General features: G+C 28.6%; 1 protein-coding gene across 12 annotated transcripts in view; it reads left to right on the top strand.

The window, feature by feature from the left end:
• The window catches only part of LOC107446001 (cell adhesion molecule Dscam1), a 139,629-nt gene that overhangs the window by 96,125 nt on the left and 25,845 nt on the right, over positions 1–17,659 (top strand). For 8 of the 12 annotated variants that reach the window (XM_087158799.1, XM_087158791.1, XM_087158793.1 and 5 more), the window contains 11 exons: positions 153–308; positions 1,416–1,486; positions 3,781–4,018; positions 7,657–7,803; positions 10,011–10,166; positions 11,855–11,994; positions 12,126–12,279; positions 13,952–14,066; positions 14,996–15,153; positions 16,577–16,597; positions 17,520–17,615. In XM_087158799.1, the coding sequence (XP_087014925.1) occupies positions 153–308; positions 1,416–1,486; positions 3,781–4,018; positions 7,657–7,803; positions 10,011–10,166; positions 11,855–11,994; positions 12,126–12,279; positions 13,952–14,066; positions 14,996–15,153; positions 16,577–16,597; positions 17,520–17,615 (1,452 nt within the window). The remainder of the gene's footprint in view (positions 1–152; positions 309–1,415; positions 1,487–3,780; positions 4,019–7,656; positions 7,804–10,010; positions 10,167–11,854; positions 11,995–12,125; positions 12,280–13,951; positions 14,067–14,995; positions 15,154–16,576; positions 16,598–17,519; positions 17,616–17,659) is intronic. The other 4 variants (XM_087158794.1, XM_087158796.1, XM_087158795.1 and 1 more) reach the window with 1 other exon arrangement.

The raw sequence follows: 17,659 nt of genomic DNA, 5'->3' as shown, positions 1-17,659 counted from the left end.
GAAGTTAAATTTGTAACCACAGAAACGAATACCATCGATGGTTTTTACAGCTGTGGAAAGTTTTCCCTTCAGGCTGGCGTTCTTGCTTGAAAAAATAATATCCTCTTGTTTTCTCTGTAAAATATGTGAAGAAGTAAATTTTGAAATTGTAGGTGATTGGGGAATCCAAAATATAACAACAGGAAGTGAAGACATCACCCTGAGAGGTCTTCGTCCGGCAAGAGCCTATTCTTGTAGAGTGAGAGCTGAAAATTCCGTGGGTCTCGGAGAACCGAGTGAAACTATATCTGTTACAACTGCTGAAGAAGGTAAATCTTTTATTTTTTTCATCTTATTCAGTTGTCATTCTAGAACATGTAGCGTTTTTAAAAAGGGCTTAAAGGTCTTATTTTTGATTTTCGTTTTTTAAAAGCCCTTAAAGGCGCTTTTTTCAATGGATATTTTTAAAAAATGCTTAGTTTTCCCTTTTCAAAAATTTTGTATTTTTTCTTTACCATATCGATTTTATTTAAACTCCACCGCTGAACGATGATTCAGAAGAAGCACTTTCTGAAAGAGATAACAGAACGAGCTTACCAGAAATAATAGATCCAGATCCTACAGTCTTAACTCAGAACAAGGATGTATCTCCAAAAACTGTTGTGTCTCGATCTGGAGGAACTGTGAGAGCTCCCAATAGATTAAATCTTTAAAGGGGGAGATGTGGCATCAGCTAGGTTAACTGTAACTTTTTATTAACTGTTTATGTTTAGTTTCAGTTGCTGTATCTCACCAGGTTGTCATTAAATGTATTCGTTGTGATGTTAGATCATGCTCATCTATATAATTAGTATTTAAACGATAAATATAACCACACACATAGCGTATGAAAGCATCAATCATTTTACATGTTTGATCAAATACTTGTAAGTCCGCATGTGTGTATACTTCACTCTTATTGCACTCTCATGTGCAACTTTGCTGCATTTTGTAAGGTATTCTCAATTTCAGGCTTCATTTTCCATCCTCTGATATGGAACTGAAAATTTTCTCGATTATTTTACAGTGGCTAATATAATCAAGAAAAGAGTTCTTTGTCAGAAACTAATTATTTTATCATGATCATGTAAAGTCTTTGAAAATTATTTTGCATTTTGTTGATGTATATGGTGCTTAAAAATATTTTAAGTGCTTAAAATGTGCTGCTCTGAATAATACTCTAAGTAACTGTAATAATAAAGCAACTCTGGATCACATTTGATTTTGCTGCAAACCTCAAGTACAAATATCAAGTTTAGTCTTGTATACATTAGAGCAATATCATAGGTTTCAACAGTTAGAGAAGTTTCTAATAAATTTGAACCAAAACAATGTTTACATAAATTTTGAAAGCGAAAAATTGTGTTATGTGAAAGTAATTGTTGTCATTGTTTCAGTTCCTGGAGGTCCTCCTTTAGATGTGAAAGCAGAAGCAGTGGATTCACAATCTGTTCGAGTAACCTGGACGGTAATACTTTCAAATGGCCCTTTCGTTTAGAAACATTTTGTTGATAAGCTATCTTTAAATCAAATGCTGAATTTAAATGGCATTAAATATTTAATTACAATACACTCTTTTGTCAAATTTTAAAAAACTTTGATTGCGGTGTACAGCCAGAAGATTTCAACTGATTTAAATTTTTTATGTGAATTTCTTTATTTTCACAGAAGGCGCTTTTCTACACCTGAGTTCCTATACCAAGTCTACTATTCAATACAATTTATGTTTTCCTATTTAAATATTAAAAAACAACAGTACACAGAATAAAAAATATTTATGAGTGGGAATAGAAGTGTTACCAATTTCTACCTATGAAAACATTTATTGATGCATAAAAATGTTTTTCATCAAACTCACAAAATTGCATTAAAAGTTTTTTAGGATAATCCCTGAAAATGATATTTTCAGAAAATTAGATCATCTATGTCATTCTTATAATACAATCATATTCTTAAATGATTTGAAGGAAAAAAAACTGATAAACTAGTTTGAATATGTGACATAAAAAGAACAATAAAGCAAAGTCAAATTAAAAAAAGTAATAAAGCAGCATAAACCGAAAATTTGTTTTTAAATAAATTTATAAAATGTCGAGTTGGAAAAATAAGTTGAAATAAATTAAAAGAAGCATTAATGCTGTACAGGTCTTCATCTAGGGCCACCCTGCCTGCTTCTGGACACAAATATCATTTTTGTCTTGCTAAACATTTATTAACAGGAACGCTCTCACGTGAATTATTGTAGGATGTCTCATGAAGCAATCCTATATTGCAATCAATTTTTTATTTATTTATTTAAACTTTTTTATTACAATTTAATTATAATTCTCTAATATTTCTATGAATTCTCATAATGTGTCATATTTTCAAATCTGAAAGATGTCTTCTGGTGATAGATGAGGTCTCTGTTCATGGATTTTTTTTTCAAAGGCTTCTTAATAAAGCTATATAGTTCACCCCTTCCCCCCCCCCCAAAAAAAAACAATTGGTTACATAAAAAACTTTGCTAAACTGTCTTTTCATTTCCTTGTATACTTTGGTGGCAGTCCATACAATATCCCTTTCCTCATTATAATATTTCTAGACTCTTTATAAGTATAAAATTAACAGTTCTTTGTCAGATGGTTAAGAGAATCAGGAGCAGCAGAACAGGGGATTTTGTCCCCTTACTTTTTTAAAAGAAGGTGGCACAGCCCTTTTTAAAATTATTATTTTTCACTCATACTAGTGTAATTTAATTTACAGTTTAAAAAAAAAAACAGATAATTTTTATGCCTGAATTTTAAAAAAATGTCTCTAATTCAAGTGAGCTTTAGCATTTTATCCTATTCACCTTGTTCCAGAGTAAATACAGTGAACTCTTGCTATTACGATATCCAATACAACAATCCCTTTATAATTATAATGTTTCGTGGTCCTGACAAACTTGCGTATGAATTGATGTCATGCTCCTCTCAATATTACGATATTCTGTGAAGCAATAAAACCCTGTAAAATGATTATTTTTCCCAAATTTCAACATTATTTTCTTCATTTATGATTGGTTTTCAAATAATGTAAAAAATCTTATTTTATCATCTTTTGCCATTTTTCCCCACTTTTTCTCACAAGAGAAGACTCATTGCTGACCCCCGCAGGAGCTTCCATTCTTAGAATCCCTTATCTCTTAAAAAGTCACAGATGTAACATTCCTCTCTGATTTTATTTCCATCATGTTAACAGCTGATCATAATGACCACAAGCATCACCTGAAAGAGAGTTTTTTTCTGTGGAGAGTGGGTGGAGCACCATTCACAAACGAAAACCATTTTCATGCTTTAGCTTCAACGCATACTTTGTTGGTTGACTTGACAATCAAAAAATAAATTTATATGTAAACAAAAATATAAGTTATTTTCAATAAAAACGGTTTTCAGATATGTTTACAATCTTATTTTCTGAATTTATTTCAATTGTTTTAAATATTTTTAACCATAATTAACACTCTGCAACTTAATTTTTTACATAATATATAAATATATTTATAGTTAGTACATATATAACATTTAAATTTAAAAAAAAAAATCTTTCTGTGTCCCCTAAGTATGCAGGCCCTCGATATAGCAATCTATCCCTGTACAACAATATATTTATTTGATCACCAAAATATTGTTGCAGCAAGGCTATACTGTATTTATTGGTAAACTTTCTCTATTAATAAAACATCTTTCTTTTTTACCAAAAAAATTTTCTTTTACTAAAGTGTTTTCTTAATATTTACAGCCCCCAGATGAAGAATTATGGAATGGACCCATAAAAGGCTATTACATCGGCTACAAAGTGTTTGATTCCAAAGATTCCTATTTGTACAAAACTTTGGAAGTAAGTCAAGGCACTAGGGAGGAAGTTTTGCTCACACAGTTACAGAAATTTACTAGTTATAGTGTGTTGGTGCAAGCTTATAACTCAATGGGAGCGGGACCACGCTCTGATGAAGTTATAGTAAGAACGTTGGAAGATGGTAATTATAATTCATTCTGTTATTAATTGTTAAAACAACAAATCTTTAAGGTAAATCAGCCAGGACTTAATCTTTCATACCGAAGCAACCACTTAAAAAAAAGGGCAGAAAATTCACGTTTGTGGTTTACTTGAAATTATTAAAAACAATTTTTTTGAACCCAGGGTGGGCCATGGCCTTCTCAGTAAATTTTTCCTTCCAGACTAACCTTTTTCCTGCTAGCGTTTTCCAACTTTTAGTTTTTAAGACCAAAAGGTCCTTTTTTAGGCCATCTATCCATCTCAAATTCAGCCTGCCTCTTTTTCGTGTGCCAACTGGTCTGGCATTGAAAACTTATAACGACAAATGTTCCATGATCCAATTTTCAAGTCCTTAAAGCCTTTACTAAATCGACTCTTTTTGTCAGTCATTCGTTTATTTTTTCTTGAGATTTCGTAACAATGGCTTTTTAGGGTGTATCAGGGTTGCCACAGGCTACTAAAATGCAACTATTTGCTACTATTTTCAGCCTTAGGCAACTATGGCGACTTTTTTTGCCTGAAAAGGCTAAAAAAGCAACCATTTTCTGGTATAGGCGACTATTGGGAGACTTTTTTACTCTTTGCGAAGTTCTTTTTATACTTATTCTTATTTTTCGTTATACTTATTCTTATTTTTCGTAGACCTACTGTTACTTTTCGATTGCTGCATAATCGCTGTTATCTTAAACTTTCGTTCTGAACTTAATAGATCAATGAAAAGAAAATATAAATTAAAAAAGTTTCTTCATTGGTTTTTTTTTCAATTATTATTTTTCATTTTAAGCGATACAATTTAATTGGGGTATTTTGTATTTAATTTTGTTATAAAAAGTTAGTTTTTTTCAAATTTATTTAATGTAGATAAGTATAATAATTTGATTATTTTTAAACCAATAAATGTTCAGTTGTTTTTATTTATAAAAAAATTAAAATAAAGCTTACCTTCATTTAATTTGCTTTTACTTTTGAGAAACTGAAAACAAAGTTTTAAAAAAAATTGGCTATTAGTTAAAAAACAAAATTTTTTTAAAAAATTAAATAAAGAGTTTAGTAATGTTTGGACGCTTTTTAATAATTTAACATTAGTACTTAAAGTATTTTTTTTTTAAATTTTATTAAAATTCTTTCAATACATGTTTGTTTTATAATTTGCTAGATAGTCAGTGTCATTTTTAAAGAAATAAATCTTTAATCAATTTTATTTTCAAAAATGAAAATAATATTAAATAAGTAAAAATATTTTTACATTTATTCAGTACAGAATTTGACCATAAGTTAATACTACTTTATATTATTTTAAATAATTGAATAAAAGAGGGTCTAATGATGTTTTAAAAGCATGGTTTTTTTTCCAACAAATAATTTTAAAAAAATAATTTTTTTTCTAAAGTGAACTTCTTTGGTTTGTTTTCTACTTTCGTTTTTTTTCTTCTAATTTTAATGCACGTATGTAAAATATTTTGTTACAGTATTATTATTTTTAAACCAATAAATCTTAAATCATTTTTAATTTAAGAAAAAGGAAATAAAGCTGGGGTTTGCTTTTACTTTGACTTCTTTATTATTTTAATTGAAAAAATTAAGCAATGATATTGATATTATAGTAGAATATGTTTAGAATTAATATTTTCTTTTGTAATAGATTCCTTTTTATTTATTTTTGATTGATTTCCCATAGGTAATTTCTGAACATATGCTAAATCGCGATGTCTAACGGACGATGTATCACGATTTAAAATTTCTGACATCAACCAGTCCTTATCATAGTATTTGACAATTAAGCTACAATTTTAATTATTTGGCTACTATTTTTGATAAATTTTTGCTCTTGTTCAGGCAACTATTTTTATAGTTTTAGGCAACTATTTTCATGCTTAAGGATACTAAAAGCAACTATTTTTGTCCATTTTTTACTGTGGCAACCCTGTACTGTATGGTCCTTAGCCCTACACCTTACTCCTGGATGGCCTGTTTCCTGATATAATCCCTAGGAGCAGGGTGCCCAACTATACCCCCAGACACTATGTGCCCATTTTATTCACCTTTTACGACATGCATGAGCTACAGTGGGACTATTCTTTCCAACCCGGTCAATTTTTTTATGCTTTTTGCAAATTTCTTTTTAGAAGGTATAATAAATTCATACAAACTTTTCTTGTTTGAAAGTTTTTTCACCGTTTCTGGGAAAAGTTAGTCACTTTGCAAGATTTGTTTTCAGGTTTAAATTATGTGGTTTTTGCATCTATTTGGACGTATCTTATTTATCAAAAATAGCTGACTGGAGCAGAATAATTTTAAACGTCGTTTTACCTGTACAATTTCAACTGGCACTTTTATGCATATGAACTATAAAATAAATTTCTATCATCAATTATCCTATTATTTTTTTATTTCTTATTAAAGTATATGAATTTAAGTTCATAGTTTTGTCCAAATTAGTCCTCTTTTTTATGCAAAAATTTTTGCATATTGTAAGATTAAATATTTTTAGTAGTATGCACTAGCTATATATATGTATATTGAGGAATTTTTTCTGAAAAGAAGCATATTAGACGCTGGGTGAGTGCTGAGGACATTTTGAAAAAACGTGTTTCCTTGGTCCTTAAACAGAAACTTGATAACTGCTGTGATATTTTAAAAATTGCAACATTAACTTAAATAATGTTCAATAATTCTGAATCATTCTCTATTTTATTGTAATATGACTTATGTTTACGTAGTGACAGGGTGTGTAGCGTTTTTTAAAAGCCCTTAAAGGTGCTTTTTTTTATTCGAGGTTTGTAAAAATTACTTAATTTTCTATATTTTAAAAAGAGATTTTTTTCTTTACCAAATTGATTGTCGTTCTAAATTACAAAAATTGCATGATTTTCACAATTTTCTCTACAATATTTATCAGAAACTAGTTATTTTATTACAATTATGTGAAGTTTTTGAATTTTATTGATTTTATGTTTATAAATTAAGAAATTTAAATGATAGAAAAAATAATTCTTACTACTGCACAGATCTCAATTCTGATTTTTTTTTTTTTTTTGAAACTGATTAAAAAAATTTTTTGAGTGCTTAAAATGTACTTAAAAGGTGCTTATTTTTTGTTGAAAGACTTGGCTACACATATGATTTAATTGTTTGTGAATGTGTTCATTAATTTCAAGGATAAATAAAAGGCTGCTAGTGCTTAAAAAATCATTGGAAGTATAATGCAAGGTGTCGGGTGTCACTCTTGATAGTTCATTCTATCCTTCACTTAGTGCATATCATTTATAAAATTTTAAAAAAAATTTAAAAAAGCCGTACCAGTTTAAGAATTAATCATATGAATAATAATAAAAATAACTATATTTTGAGTACTTTAAATTCGAAGAAAAGCTCAATTTTATTCTATATTGTGGCTTGACCCGGAGCCGTCTGACATTTTTATTTTATGTACATGTTTCATTATAAATACTCTTAATATACTCTTATAATTAACCTCTTATTATTAACCTCAGAATCCTTGAGGGAAAAAAAACTATGTACATTAGAGGTCGCAATTAAATTTTTTGTTGAAAAATCTAGCTACGCACCCTGAGTGAGTTGTGTGAGCTGTATATTGAAATTTTGTGATGTTTTTAGTCCCTGGGGAAGCACCAAGGGGCATTAAATGCCTGTCAACAACTTCTCAAAGCTTACACATATCTTGGAGTGCGCCCCCGCCTTCTTCCCTTCATGGCATCCTTCAAGGTTACAAAGTCCTCTTCCGACCTGCAGAGTCTCTTGCTGGTAACTTATTCTTTTTTTAAGTTAAAATAGCCTTCAAAAGTTTATTTCATTATATTACATTCTGTGTGAACTTAGAAAAACGCCCTGTACATTACTTATTCAAGAATGCTAAATTACTAATTGAAGCCCTAACATTACTAATTCTGGCCCCTGTAATTACTAATTCAAGCCCTGTGCATTACTAACTTTGAAATAATTCAAAGTTAGTAACTTTGAAATAATTCAAGGTTACAAAGTTCTCTTCCGACCTGCAGAGTTTCTTGCTTTTAACTTATTCTCTTTAAGTTAACATAGCCTTCAAAAGTTTATTTCATTGTATTACATTCTGTGTGAACTTAAAAAAACGCCCTGTACATTAGTTATTCAAGAATGCTAAATTGCTAACTCAAGCCCTAACATTACTAATTTAAGTCCCTGTAATTACTAATTCAAGCCCTGTGCATTACTAACTTTGAAATAATTCAAGGTTACAAAGCTATCTTTTGACCTGCAGAGTCTCTTGCTGGTAATTTATTCTCTTTCTAAGTTAAAATAGCCTTCAAAAGTTTATTTAATTGCATCACATTCTAAGTAAACCTAGAAAAACGCCTTGTGCATTACTTATTCAAGAATACTAAATTACTAATTGAAGCCCTAACATTACTAATTCTAGCCCCTGTAATTACTAATTCAAGCCCTGTGCATTACTAACTTTGAAATAATTCAAAGTTAGTAACTTTGAAATAATTCAAGGTTACTAAGTTCTCTTCCGACCTGCAGAGTTTCTTGCTGGTAACTTAATCTCTTTAAGTAAAATAGCCTTCAAAAATTTAAATCTCTTTAAGTTAAAATAGCCTTCAAAAGTTTATTTCATTGTATTACATTCTGTGTTTCATTTCATTGTATAAAATAACGCCCTGTGCGTTACTATCTGAGTGAATTTTTTAAAAGTCAGAATTAATTTTCAAAAAAAAAATTTTTTTTTGAAAGAGTTATACACTGAAATAATTAGAGAAAAAATAGAAATATGTTTTAAAAGGTTCAGTTTAAAAGTTATATTTCTCTCAGTGGGGGTGACATTTAGTCTTCATCTTGAATTTAATTAAAGGAAAAACATTGAAGCCCTGGGCAAAATTCTAAAGAAATTTTCCTGAAATGCACTACTTTCTTACTGTATAACACGGATTTTTCACGCTGGAATATGTGCATCAGAAAATTTGGCTGAGACTAACACTCAAAGGGTTTAATAGCTAAATACATTTTTTTATCATTATTATTCTGAATTAAATGAAGCACAGATGGAATAATTATTTTTTGCTAAAAAAGTTCCATTCATGTATTTGAGTGTAACAGGAATGGCATTACAATATTTTCCAGTATATTTTTTGTTTATTATTCATTATAAATAGTATTATGAGTTGAAAAGCATAAATAAATTGCATTATCAGTTTTTTGCTGATTAAGTGAGATTTGCTTAATAATAATAAAAAAAATAATTTGTTGACAATTGTTTCAATATAGTATTTACATAATACTGTAAAAAATGATGAGAACATTGAGAAAATATTATGATAATGATGACAATATGCTATATGTCTCTCTTACAGTGATACAGTATAATGTGATACAGTGGTTATAACAAATACTTACTTGACATCTGTACTTAACTATAGATGGTAATTGTTAAAAATTATCTCACACAGAAAATTGCTTCATCAAAAAATCAGTAGATTTATAATAGTATATGCAGTTTATATTTGAAGTATATCAGTTAAAATATCCGCACTAATAAGTAAACATTCATATTTCTAAAGATGTATGTTGTTAAATTCAGAATTAACTGGAATCATATTTTTATTAAAAAAAATAGGTCTGTAAACAGACCTATGCTTAAATGGATCACAATTATGATGAAATATGCTATTTTGGGTAATAACAGAAACCAAAACCAAAAATTAGAAATCAAAAACAAGCATACCATCCTTTTACACCGATTCCTGCTCCAAGCAACCACTGATGATGATTTTATGGTAGCTCAGATTTAATTTTAGTGGTCCTAGACCAACAAAACCTTTTTGAGCACTTGTAATACATTTTTCAACTAGCATTTAACAATTACCAATTTGAAAATTATTTATTAAGAAAATTGTTACCACAATTATGTATGCATAAATATTGAGTTTCAGAACAAGGGATATTCTAATAAATAATGTCTTTTTCTGCCTTAGGTGATGAAGAATACGAAGAAAGAACTGTTTCAGAGCAAGAAATTAAGTTAACAAATTTACATAAATTTACTAATTATACTGTGATAATTATGGCTTATACTCAAAAAGGTTTTGGAGTTCGAAGTGATGCAATATTTTGTTCTACTCTAGAGGATGGTAAGATTTTCATATTGAACCATTCAATTTCTTCCTTTTAATATTGTTCTAAATAGAGGATCGACACCATCTATGACTTTTCCATAAACATATTTTCAATTTGTTTTTGTATTTTTGCCTTTTTTGAATGTGTAAAGTGTGAGTTTATTCAAAGTTACTAAACTGCTTTGGTAATGATTTTGGTAAAATTAGCCATAAAATATAGCGTTATAATATGTGATAAAAATTTGGTAAATGTGGCACAATTTGGTAAATGTGGCACAATTTGGTATCAAGATTCTTTAGAGCCTGGCATAAAAACCATGTAATTGGTTAAATTTACTATTTAGTTTTCCATGTTTTACTTTTTTGTTTGGTGATGAGAACTATATTTTTAAAAACCAGAATTTCCGGTAAATTACCAAATTAATGCCTACAAAGATTGAAGGTATTTGCAAATTTAAGTCTAGTGAGTACCTAATTTGGTACAAAAGATATTAAATATGTTAAAAGAAATGTTCTTTCAATGATAAATTTTCTAGGATTTTACACAAACTAATGTTTTTTATAATATTCACACATTATCTTGGATTTAAGATTAAATTGTTTTCTGATTAATTAAGTCGAATACATTTTAATAGTTTTCTATTTGTTTGAAATGTTATCTTTATAGTGATTGTATTTTTGACAATTTATCGCAAGAATAACACTTATTGTTTCACAAAAAAAATATTTTAATAAATTAATTTATGATCAGATAATTTATTTAATTCTTCCTTTTAAAAAAAGTTATAGTTCTTATACATTATATGTGAATTTCTGATTTTATTCCAATATGATTCATAGAATTTGTACCTCAAAATTTGTTTAAAAAAATATCTCTTTCTGTGATCACAAGAGTAATGAAAAAGTGAGTTATTACCAGGGAAAAAAATATCTTTTTTTTTCGTTAAGTCAGATGGGTTTTATTAAGTAAAATATATGTATTTTTCATAAATAGTTATCAATTTGATTTCAAATATATTTTGTGATAAATAAGGGGTAATATACATGAAATTTTTCTCTAATGATCACAAAAGTAACGCTGGACATACTGATATGCTTTTTTTTTCCATTTTATCTAGTGTCTTATTTGTAGAATATTTGATTATAAATTATATTTTCTAAAAAATAAGTAGATTATTTTTTCTGAAAAAATTTTAACAATAAGTTTAAGTTATGCAATTGAATATTGTACATTTTTCTTGTTTTGTTTTAGATTTTTTAAAGTTAAATTTTGTGTTAAGTTAAACTGATGAAAATTAATTTGAATGCGTCTGAAAAGTTTTTTTAACATAAATAATTTTTAAGAAAATCAAGGATAGTTTTTATATATTTGAAAAAGGTAAACTTATTTGCATTTCTCAAAAAGCTGATTTGACAATTGATTGGTGTAATTTTGTCTAAAATCCTAGAACAATGATGTAGATATTTATCTTTTTTTCTGATTGGGCAGCAGCCTTTTATTGCACATTTTTTTTTAAAAAAACTACAAACTAAATTGAATATCAAACAACAGGTTTTTTTGTGAAAATTCAATTAATATGATTATTTCTTTAAAATATTTAAAAGAAGAAATTATAATGCTCTTAAACTATATCACTTTTAATATTTACTTACTTAATAATATCCATAATGTTGTAATGATTTCACTTTCTATGTTTTTTTAGTTCCCGGATCTCCTGCCGATATAAAAGCAGTTGTTATGTCTTCAGATACTATTCTTGTTAGCTGGAAGCCTCCCCTGCATTCCAATGGTTTAGTTACAAAGTTCACATTATACTGGCGAAGTTTAGTAAGTGGTGCAAAGGTGAGCACTTTTTTTAAGTTTTTTTTTTCTTCTTTAACAATAAATAATTGTAAACTTTTTTCTTTTTGTCCATACTTTTTACGATAATGTATGAAAACATGTCGATTAAAATGGTTGTTTTTTTATTTCAGAATGAATCTGTTATTCGTGTTCCCTCCAATCAGTATCAGTACAAAGTATCAGGACTTCCAGACCGCTCCCGACATGAATTTTGGATTACAGCTTCAACAGCAAGAGGAGAAGGGGAGCCAACTAGAGTTGTCTCACAAACCACAAGTAGTAGAGGTAAAAATCACTTTAGTTTTATAGAATGGGTGAAAAAAACAAATATTTTAAACCTAGATGAAATTTTAAAACATTTTTTAAAAAAAGATAAATGAAAACTTTTGTCAAATACTTTTATATTAAAATCTGGATCAGTTTCTAATCTTTCATCTTTCTGCCGTTTAATTTTTAAAATCCTGGCTATATACGTGTTTCAAGACATCACAAAATACTTATCCTTCTTCAGTACTCATATTTATATTAAAATCGCGGTCAAGACAGTAATTATAAGTTAATAATAAAAAGAATATGGAAATACATACTTTAAATTATTATGTTAATGCATTCATACGTAAATACATTTCACCAGAATGCCTGCTGGTGAAAATAAAAAGAAATAAACTCACCAACTTAATTAATTCATTACAAAATTAAAAGTGAAAGAAAAAAAGAATTCTAAAAAAATTATCAAACAGCAGCGGTCGGCATAGCAACGCATGTGCACTGTTACTCTTGAACACAGTTGAAAAGTGTGATGACATCCAAATGAGGGGCGCACGTCATCAAACTCAAAACAACACCCATTTTGCCATTGGGTAATAAATTAAAACTACATGTTCTTCAAAGAACAGACGTAAACCCCTAAAAAAAGTTCCCAAAGTGAGAATGTTAACATTCTTTGAATGAAATGAAAAAATAAACTTTTGATTTTCCTAAAAACGAAAATTTCATGGATTTGAGATTGAAAGTGGACAGTTAAAAGTTAATCCTCCTTATTACTCTTCTGTTTATCGAAACACGCACGATTGTAAACTTTGTGCAAACTTGCAAATTGGAAATAAGTAAAATTACAATAACAGCATCTGCAATTTCTTTTTACTCTTGATTACTCATTTTGGTAAATTCAAACATTCTTAATTATTTTAAAATAGCTGGATTGGTGACTGGGCATATATTAAGAAACAGAATTTTCAGAAAAAGACGGAATTGAAGATGACGAAGTTTATAAATTCAAACGCGAGTAGAAAATACAGTTTTCATAATATAATAGTGTCCCTAAAATACTTAACAACCAATTTTTGGTTTGTCCAAAAACATGTTTTCAGTTTTTTACCAGAATTTCTATGACAATAGAAGAAAAATTGGAAATAAATAACATTACAATTACAGCATCTGCAATTTCTTTTTACTCTTGATTGCTCATTTTGGTAAATTGAAAGATTCTCAATTCCTTTTAAATGTAGTTGTTGACGGAGATCATATTTAAAAAACAGAATTTATTTAAAGTCACATATAATTTGATTATTTGTTGATTGATATTTTTTTTTTGTTGACAGTTTTAAATAACTTTTCTTGCTTACCACAGTTTTTGAAGAAATTTTATTTAAACTGAATGCTGCTTTATCACATTATTGGTGAATTTAACTGAGGTTGAAAATTTTGTATGCCACATAAGATTACTGTCTTATCTTGATTATGCTCTTATCTATCTTATCTTAAAATTACTGTCTTATCTTGGATTACTGTCTTCGGATTAATGTCTTGTCCACATCGGATTACTATCTTATCTTGAAATTTCACATTTACAAAAGATAATACATGAATTTACTTAAATTTTCAAATTGGATTCACCCATTTGGTTGTGGTCACCACTTCTAAATGTTGATATTAAAATGTATTTCTTATTCTGCAGTTCCTGCTCGAATCATGGACTTTGGTGAAACGATTCTTACTGTGCCTGGAGACAAGGTTATCCTCAACTGCCAAGCTGTTGGATCGCCTGTTCCAAAAAGAGAATGGAAACTTAGGTATCCTCTCGCTATTTACTGTTAAATTATTTCTTATTAATCCACTCTGTTGAAATACTTTTGTTACTTTTACGTTGTTTCTAAAAAAAAATTATGCCCTCAAAATTGCATCTTGCATGAAATTTTTTCCTACTGCCTAAATTCTAAGCATGCAATACGAACCTAAATTCTAAACATAGATGTGTGTATGTTACATTGTATAATATGGTACATGTGGGGAGAGGAGCTACCAACCATGCCAACCTTCATCTATCCAAAGGTACCCCATGATTAAATCGAGTTAGCAAGTCTTATATACAGGTGAATTGATGTTTAGAAATCATGGTGGTAGTTTTGCCACAATACTCCTCCACCAGAATTTCATTAGGGATGGAATTCCACGAATGGAGACCTCTCTTCCTTTTGCCACCAGGAAGCCCAGGAGAAACACTTAATTCCCCCTTTTGACTGTGGTCCATAGCCTAGTGTCCTCTAATTATGTCAACTTGGTCTTCTTGAAATCTTCACCAATATGACTGCTATCTCATTACCAGAGGAAATACCTCTTTTCCTTTTGCCATCAGAGAGTCCAGGAGAAAGAAACATGTGTTATATTCCCTAGGCTTCCTGCGGACATGGCCAGTCTACATATTTCATAATACATTTATTATATTCATGAAAACCAAGATTTTTGATGTGATGAGAGACAATGAAGTTTGCTAAAATAATTATTATTTTCTAATTTTGAATTGATTGACTAGGCACAGCATTAGTAAAGTTTGTCGCACGAAAAAAATGGCGTTTTTTTTTTTTTTCAAACTAAAAATTTATTTTTATCAATTTTAACTTTTAATACTTTATAAGTCAAGAGATTTTATACTTTATTTAAAGGTTATTAATATGTTTTTCTCTTAAATGAATAATTAGAATAAGTGTTAATAATTTTAAAGGGGTGAGCCGCTGCCCAAAATAATGCACCGTATAGAAGTTCATTCTGATGGATCATTAGTCATAAGAAAACTTCAGGTTTCCGACAGTGGAAATTATTCTTGTCGTGTGCAGAATCGTCATGGTGTGGATGAGATACATTATGTTCTTGCTGTTACAGGTATTTTACACTACTGTGAAATAAATCTGCATCTACACTAGTGTAAGAAATTAAGATAATTTGCAGACTTGGTCGATTATCTCTAGAACAACTGGACCGATTTTAATAAAATTTCATATGAATATACATTGATAAAATACAAAACAAATAACCATTCAACAATTGTAATACACTCGCATGATCATGCGTAACACTCGTTGGAGTCGGAAGGTATGAAACAACTGTTGCAGAATAAACAAAATAAAATGGATTAATATGGATATGGTCCCCTTTTACAGCGTGATTTTATACTTGAAATAAGACAGTTTATCATTTCCTGTGGCAATTGGCCTGAATTGTCTTGTGGCAATTTCATTTCTTCCAACTCCAACGAGTGTTACGCATGATCATGCTTGTATATTACAATTGTTGAATGGTTATTTGTTTTGCATTGTATCAATGTATATTCATAATAAATTACATTAAAATCTTTCCTGTTGTTCTAGAGATAATCCATCAAGTCTGCAAATTCTCTTAATTTCTTACACCAGTGTACATAAATTAATTCCTCTTTTTCTTATCTAGTTTTAAATGATTTTTTTTTCAAAAGTTAAATCCATTTTTGAACCTAAATCCCTTTTCTCGATAATGAATAATATTTAAAAACAATGTTATTCTGTGATGATGACAAAGATTATAAATTCAAACACGATTAGGAAATACAGTTTTCATATTATAATAGTGTCCCTAAATTACTTAACCATTTTTTTGGTTTGTCCAAACACATGGTTTCAGTTTTTTGCCAGAATTTCTATGACAATAGCACGGAAAAAAAATTGGAAATAAATTACTCATTTTGGTAAATTAAAACATTCTCAATTCCTTTTAAATGTAGTTGTCGACGGAGATCATATTTAAAAAATAGAATTTATTTAAAGTCACATATAATTTGATTATTTGTAGATTGATATGTTTCTTGACAGTTTTAAATAACTTTTTTTGCTTACCACATTTTTTAAAAGAAGTTAAATTTAAAGTGAATGCTGCTTTATAACATTATTGGTGGCTTTAACTGAGGTTGAAAATTTTGTGTGCCGCATCAGATTACAGTCAAATATGTATCTTATCTTGAATTTTCACATTTACTTAGAGATAATACATATAATCTAATGCGGAAAGGTCATCTGCTGAAATAATAAGGAAAAAACAACAAATACCCATTTTCGTTTTAAAGCATTTATTTTTCAATATCAAACAAATTTCAAAATAACAGAAAATAATATTACAGAGAGAAAATTATATATATTTTAATGAATAACAGAATTTTATGGAGAACAATCTTATCTTGCTGACTTTCATTTCTTTATTGTTGAGTGATTTAAATAATTTACCTTTTAATTCAGAATGCAATAACATGAATATTCTTTTCAATGCTTTACTATGGATTTTTCATATATAGAGCCTGGTATGTTGTTTTATTTTTTCACATTAAATTATCATTGGTTATTTTGTCAGTTATTCACGCAAAACCTAAGAAATATTTATAATATTTTTTTAAAATTAAATTGAAATATTTTGAAGTTTATTGATTAATCTAAAACACAGTGCTTTAAAATAAAAAAATTTCTTTAAAATGTTGTGTAAATTATTGCTGAATTTTTATTAAATTTCAGAACATGTTTTTTTTTATTTCATATGTTTATTGAAACATATTTAAATCTCTCTTATTTAGTGTACTTCATGAATTGGTAATACTAAATGATTATTAAAGCAAAAAAAAATTTTGAATATACTATCATATAAAGTACAGAAATGGGCATAATATTGTTTTTGCTCTTTTAAGTAACTACCTTTCTCAGTGTCTAAACACCAAATGACGGTCAGAAAAGTAAAATGATCAACACATGCTAAGTGGTTTAACCAATAGGGATAGAGGAACAAGCTTGTACTACAAGATAATAAAAGAAAGGTGATAAGAAACAGTTGCTTAGAGGTGACAGATAAGAAAATTAAATTAGAAATTTATTTTCAAACACTGGGGAAAGATGGAATACTAGAAATATTAACAAGATTATTAAAAAATTTTAAAACATGGAATTATTCCCAGAAATCAAGCTCAGCAGAGGAAGAGCGGTTATGATTGATTTTATCAGAAAAAAAAACTTAAACCCATGATTAGAAGTCCAACCATGTAAGGTAATTAAAGGTGATCCTGATTTTGGATAAATCTTTCACATTCTTCAAATCAAAATTTAGAACCAAATCTATAGAAAATTCATTTCTGTACTTAATTTGTACCTTATTCACTTTTTTTTTTGCTTGTTTATGTAGAACGAAATATACCCTATCCTTCTTTTGGATAATTGATTTTTATTTCAATGTTTCAGTTCCATCTCATGTTCCTGTGGTAAAAGTGATTTCTTCCGCTGCCAATTCTGTTCTATTAGAACTTCCACAATCGAAAGAAAGAATTATAGCAAGAGGTTTGTTTGCTTTTCATCATTTCTTAATTGGTTGTTAATAAGTT

This window comes from Parasteatoda tepidariorum, chromosome 3 (genome assembly GCF_982258835.1).
Source record: "Parasteatoda tepidariorum strain Cologne lab strain chromosome 3, Ptep-v5.0, whole genome shotgun sequence".
Lineage (NCBI taxonomy): Eukaryota > Metazoa > Arthropoda > Arachnida > Araneae > Theridiidae > Parasteatoda > Parasteatoda tepidariorum.
The sequence above is the reverse complement of the archived record's forward strand: the minus strand, read 5'-3'. Positions and strand labels throughout refer to the sequence as shown.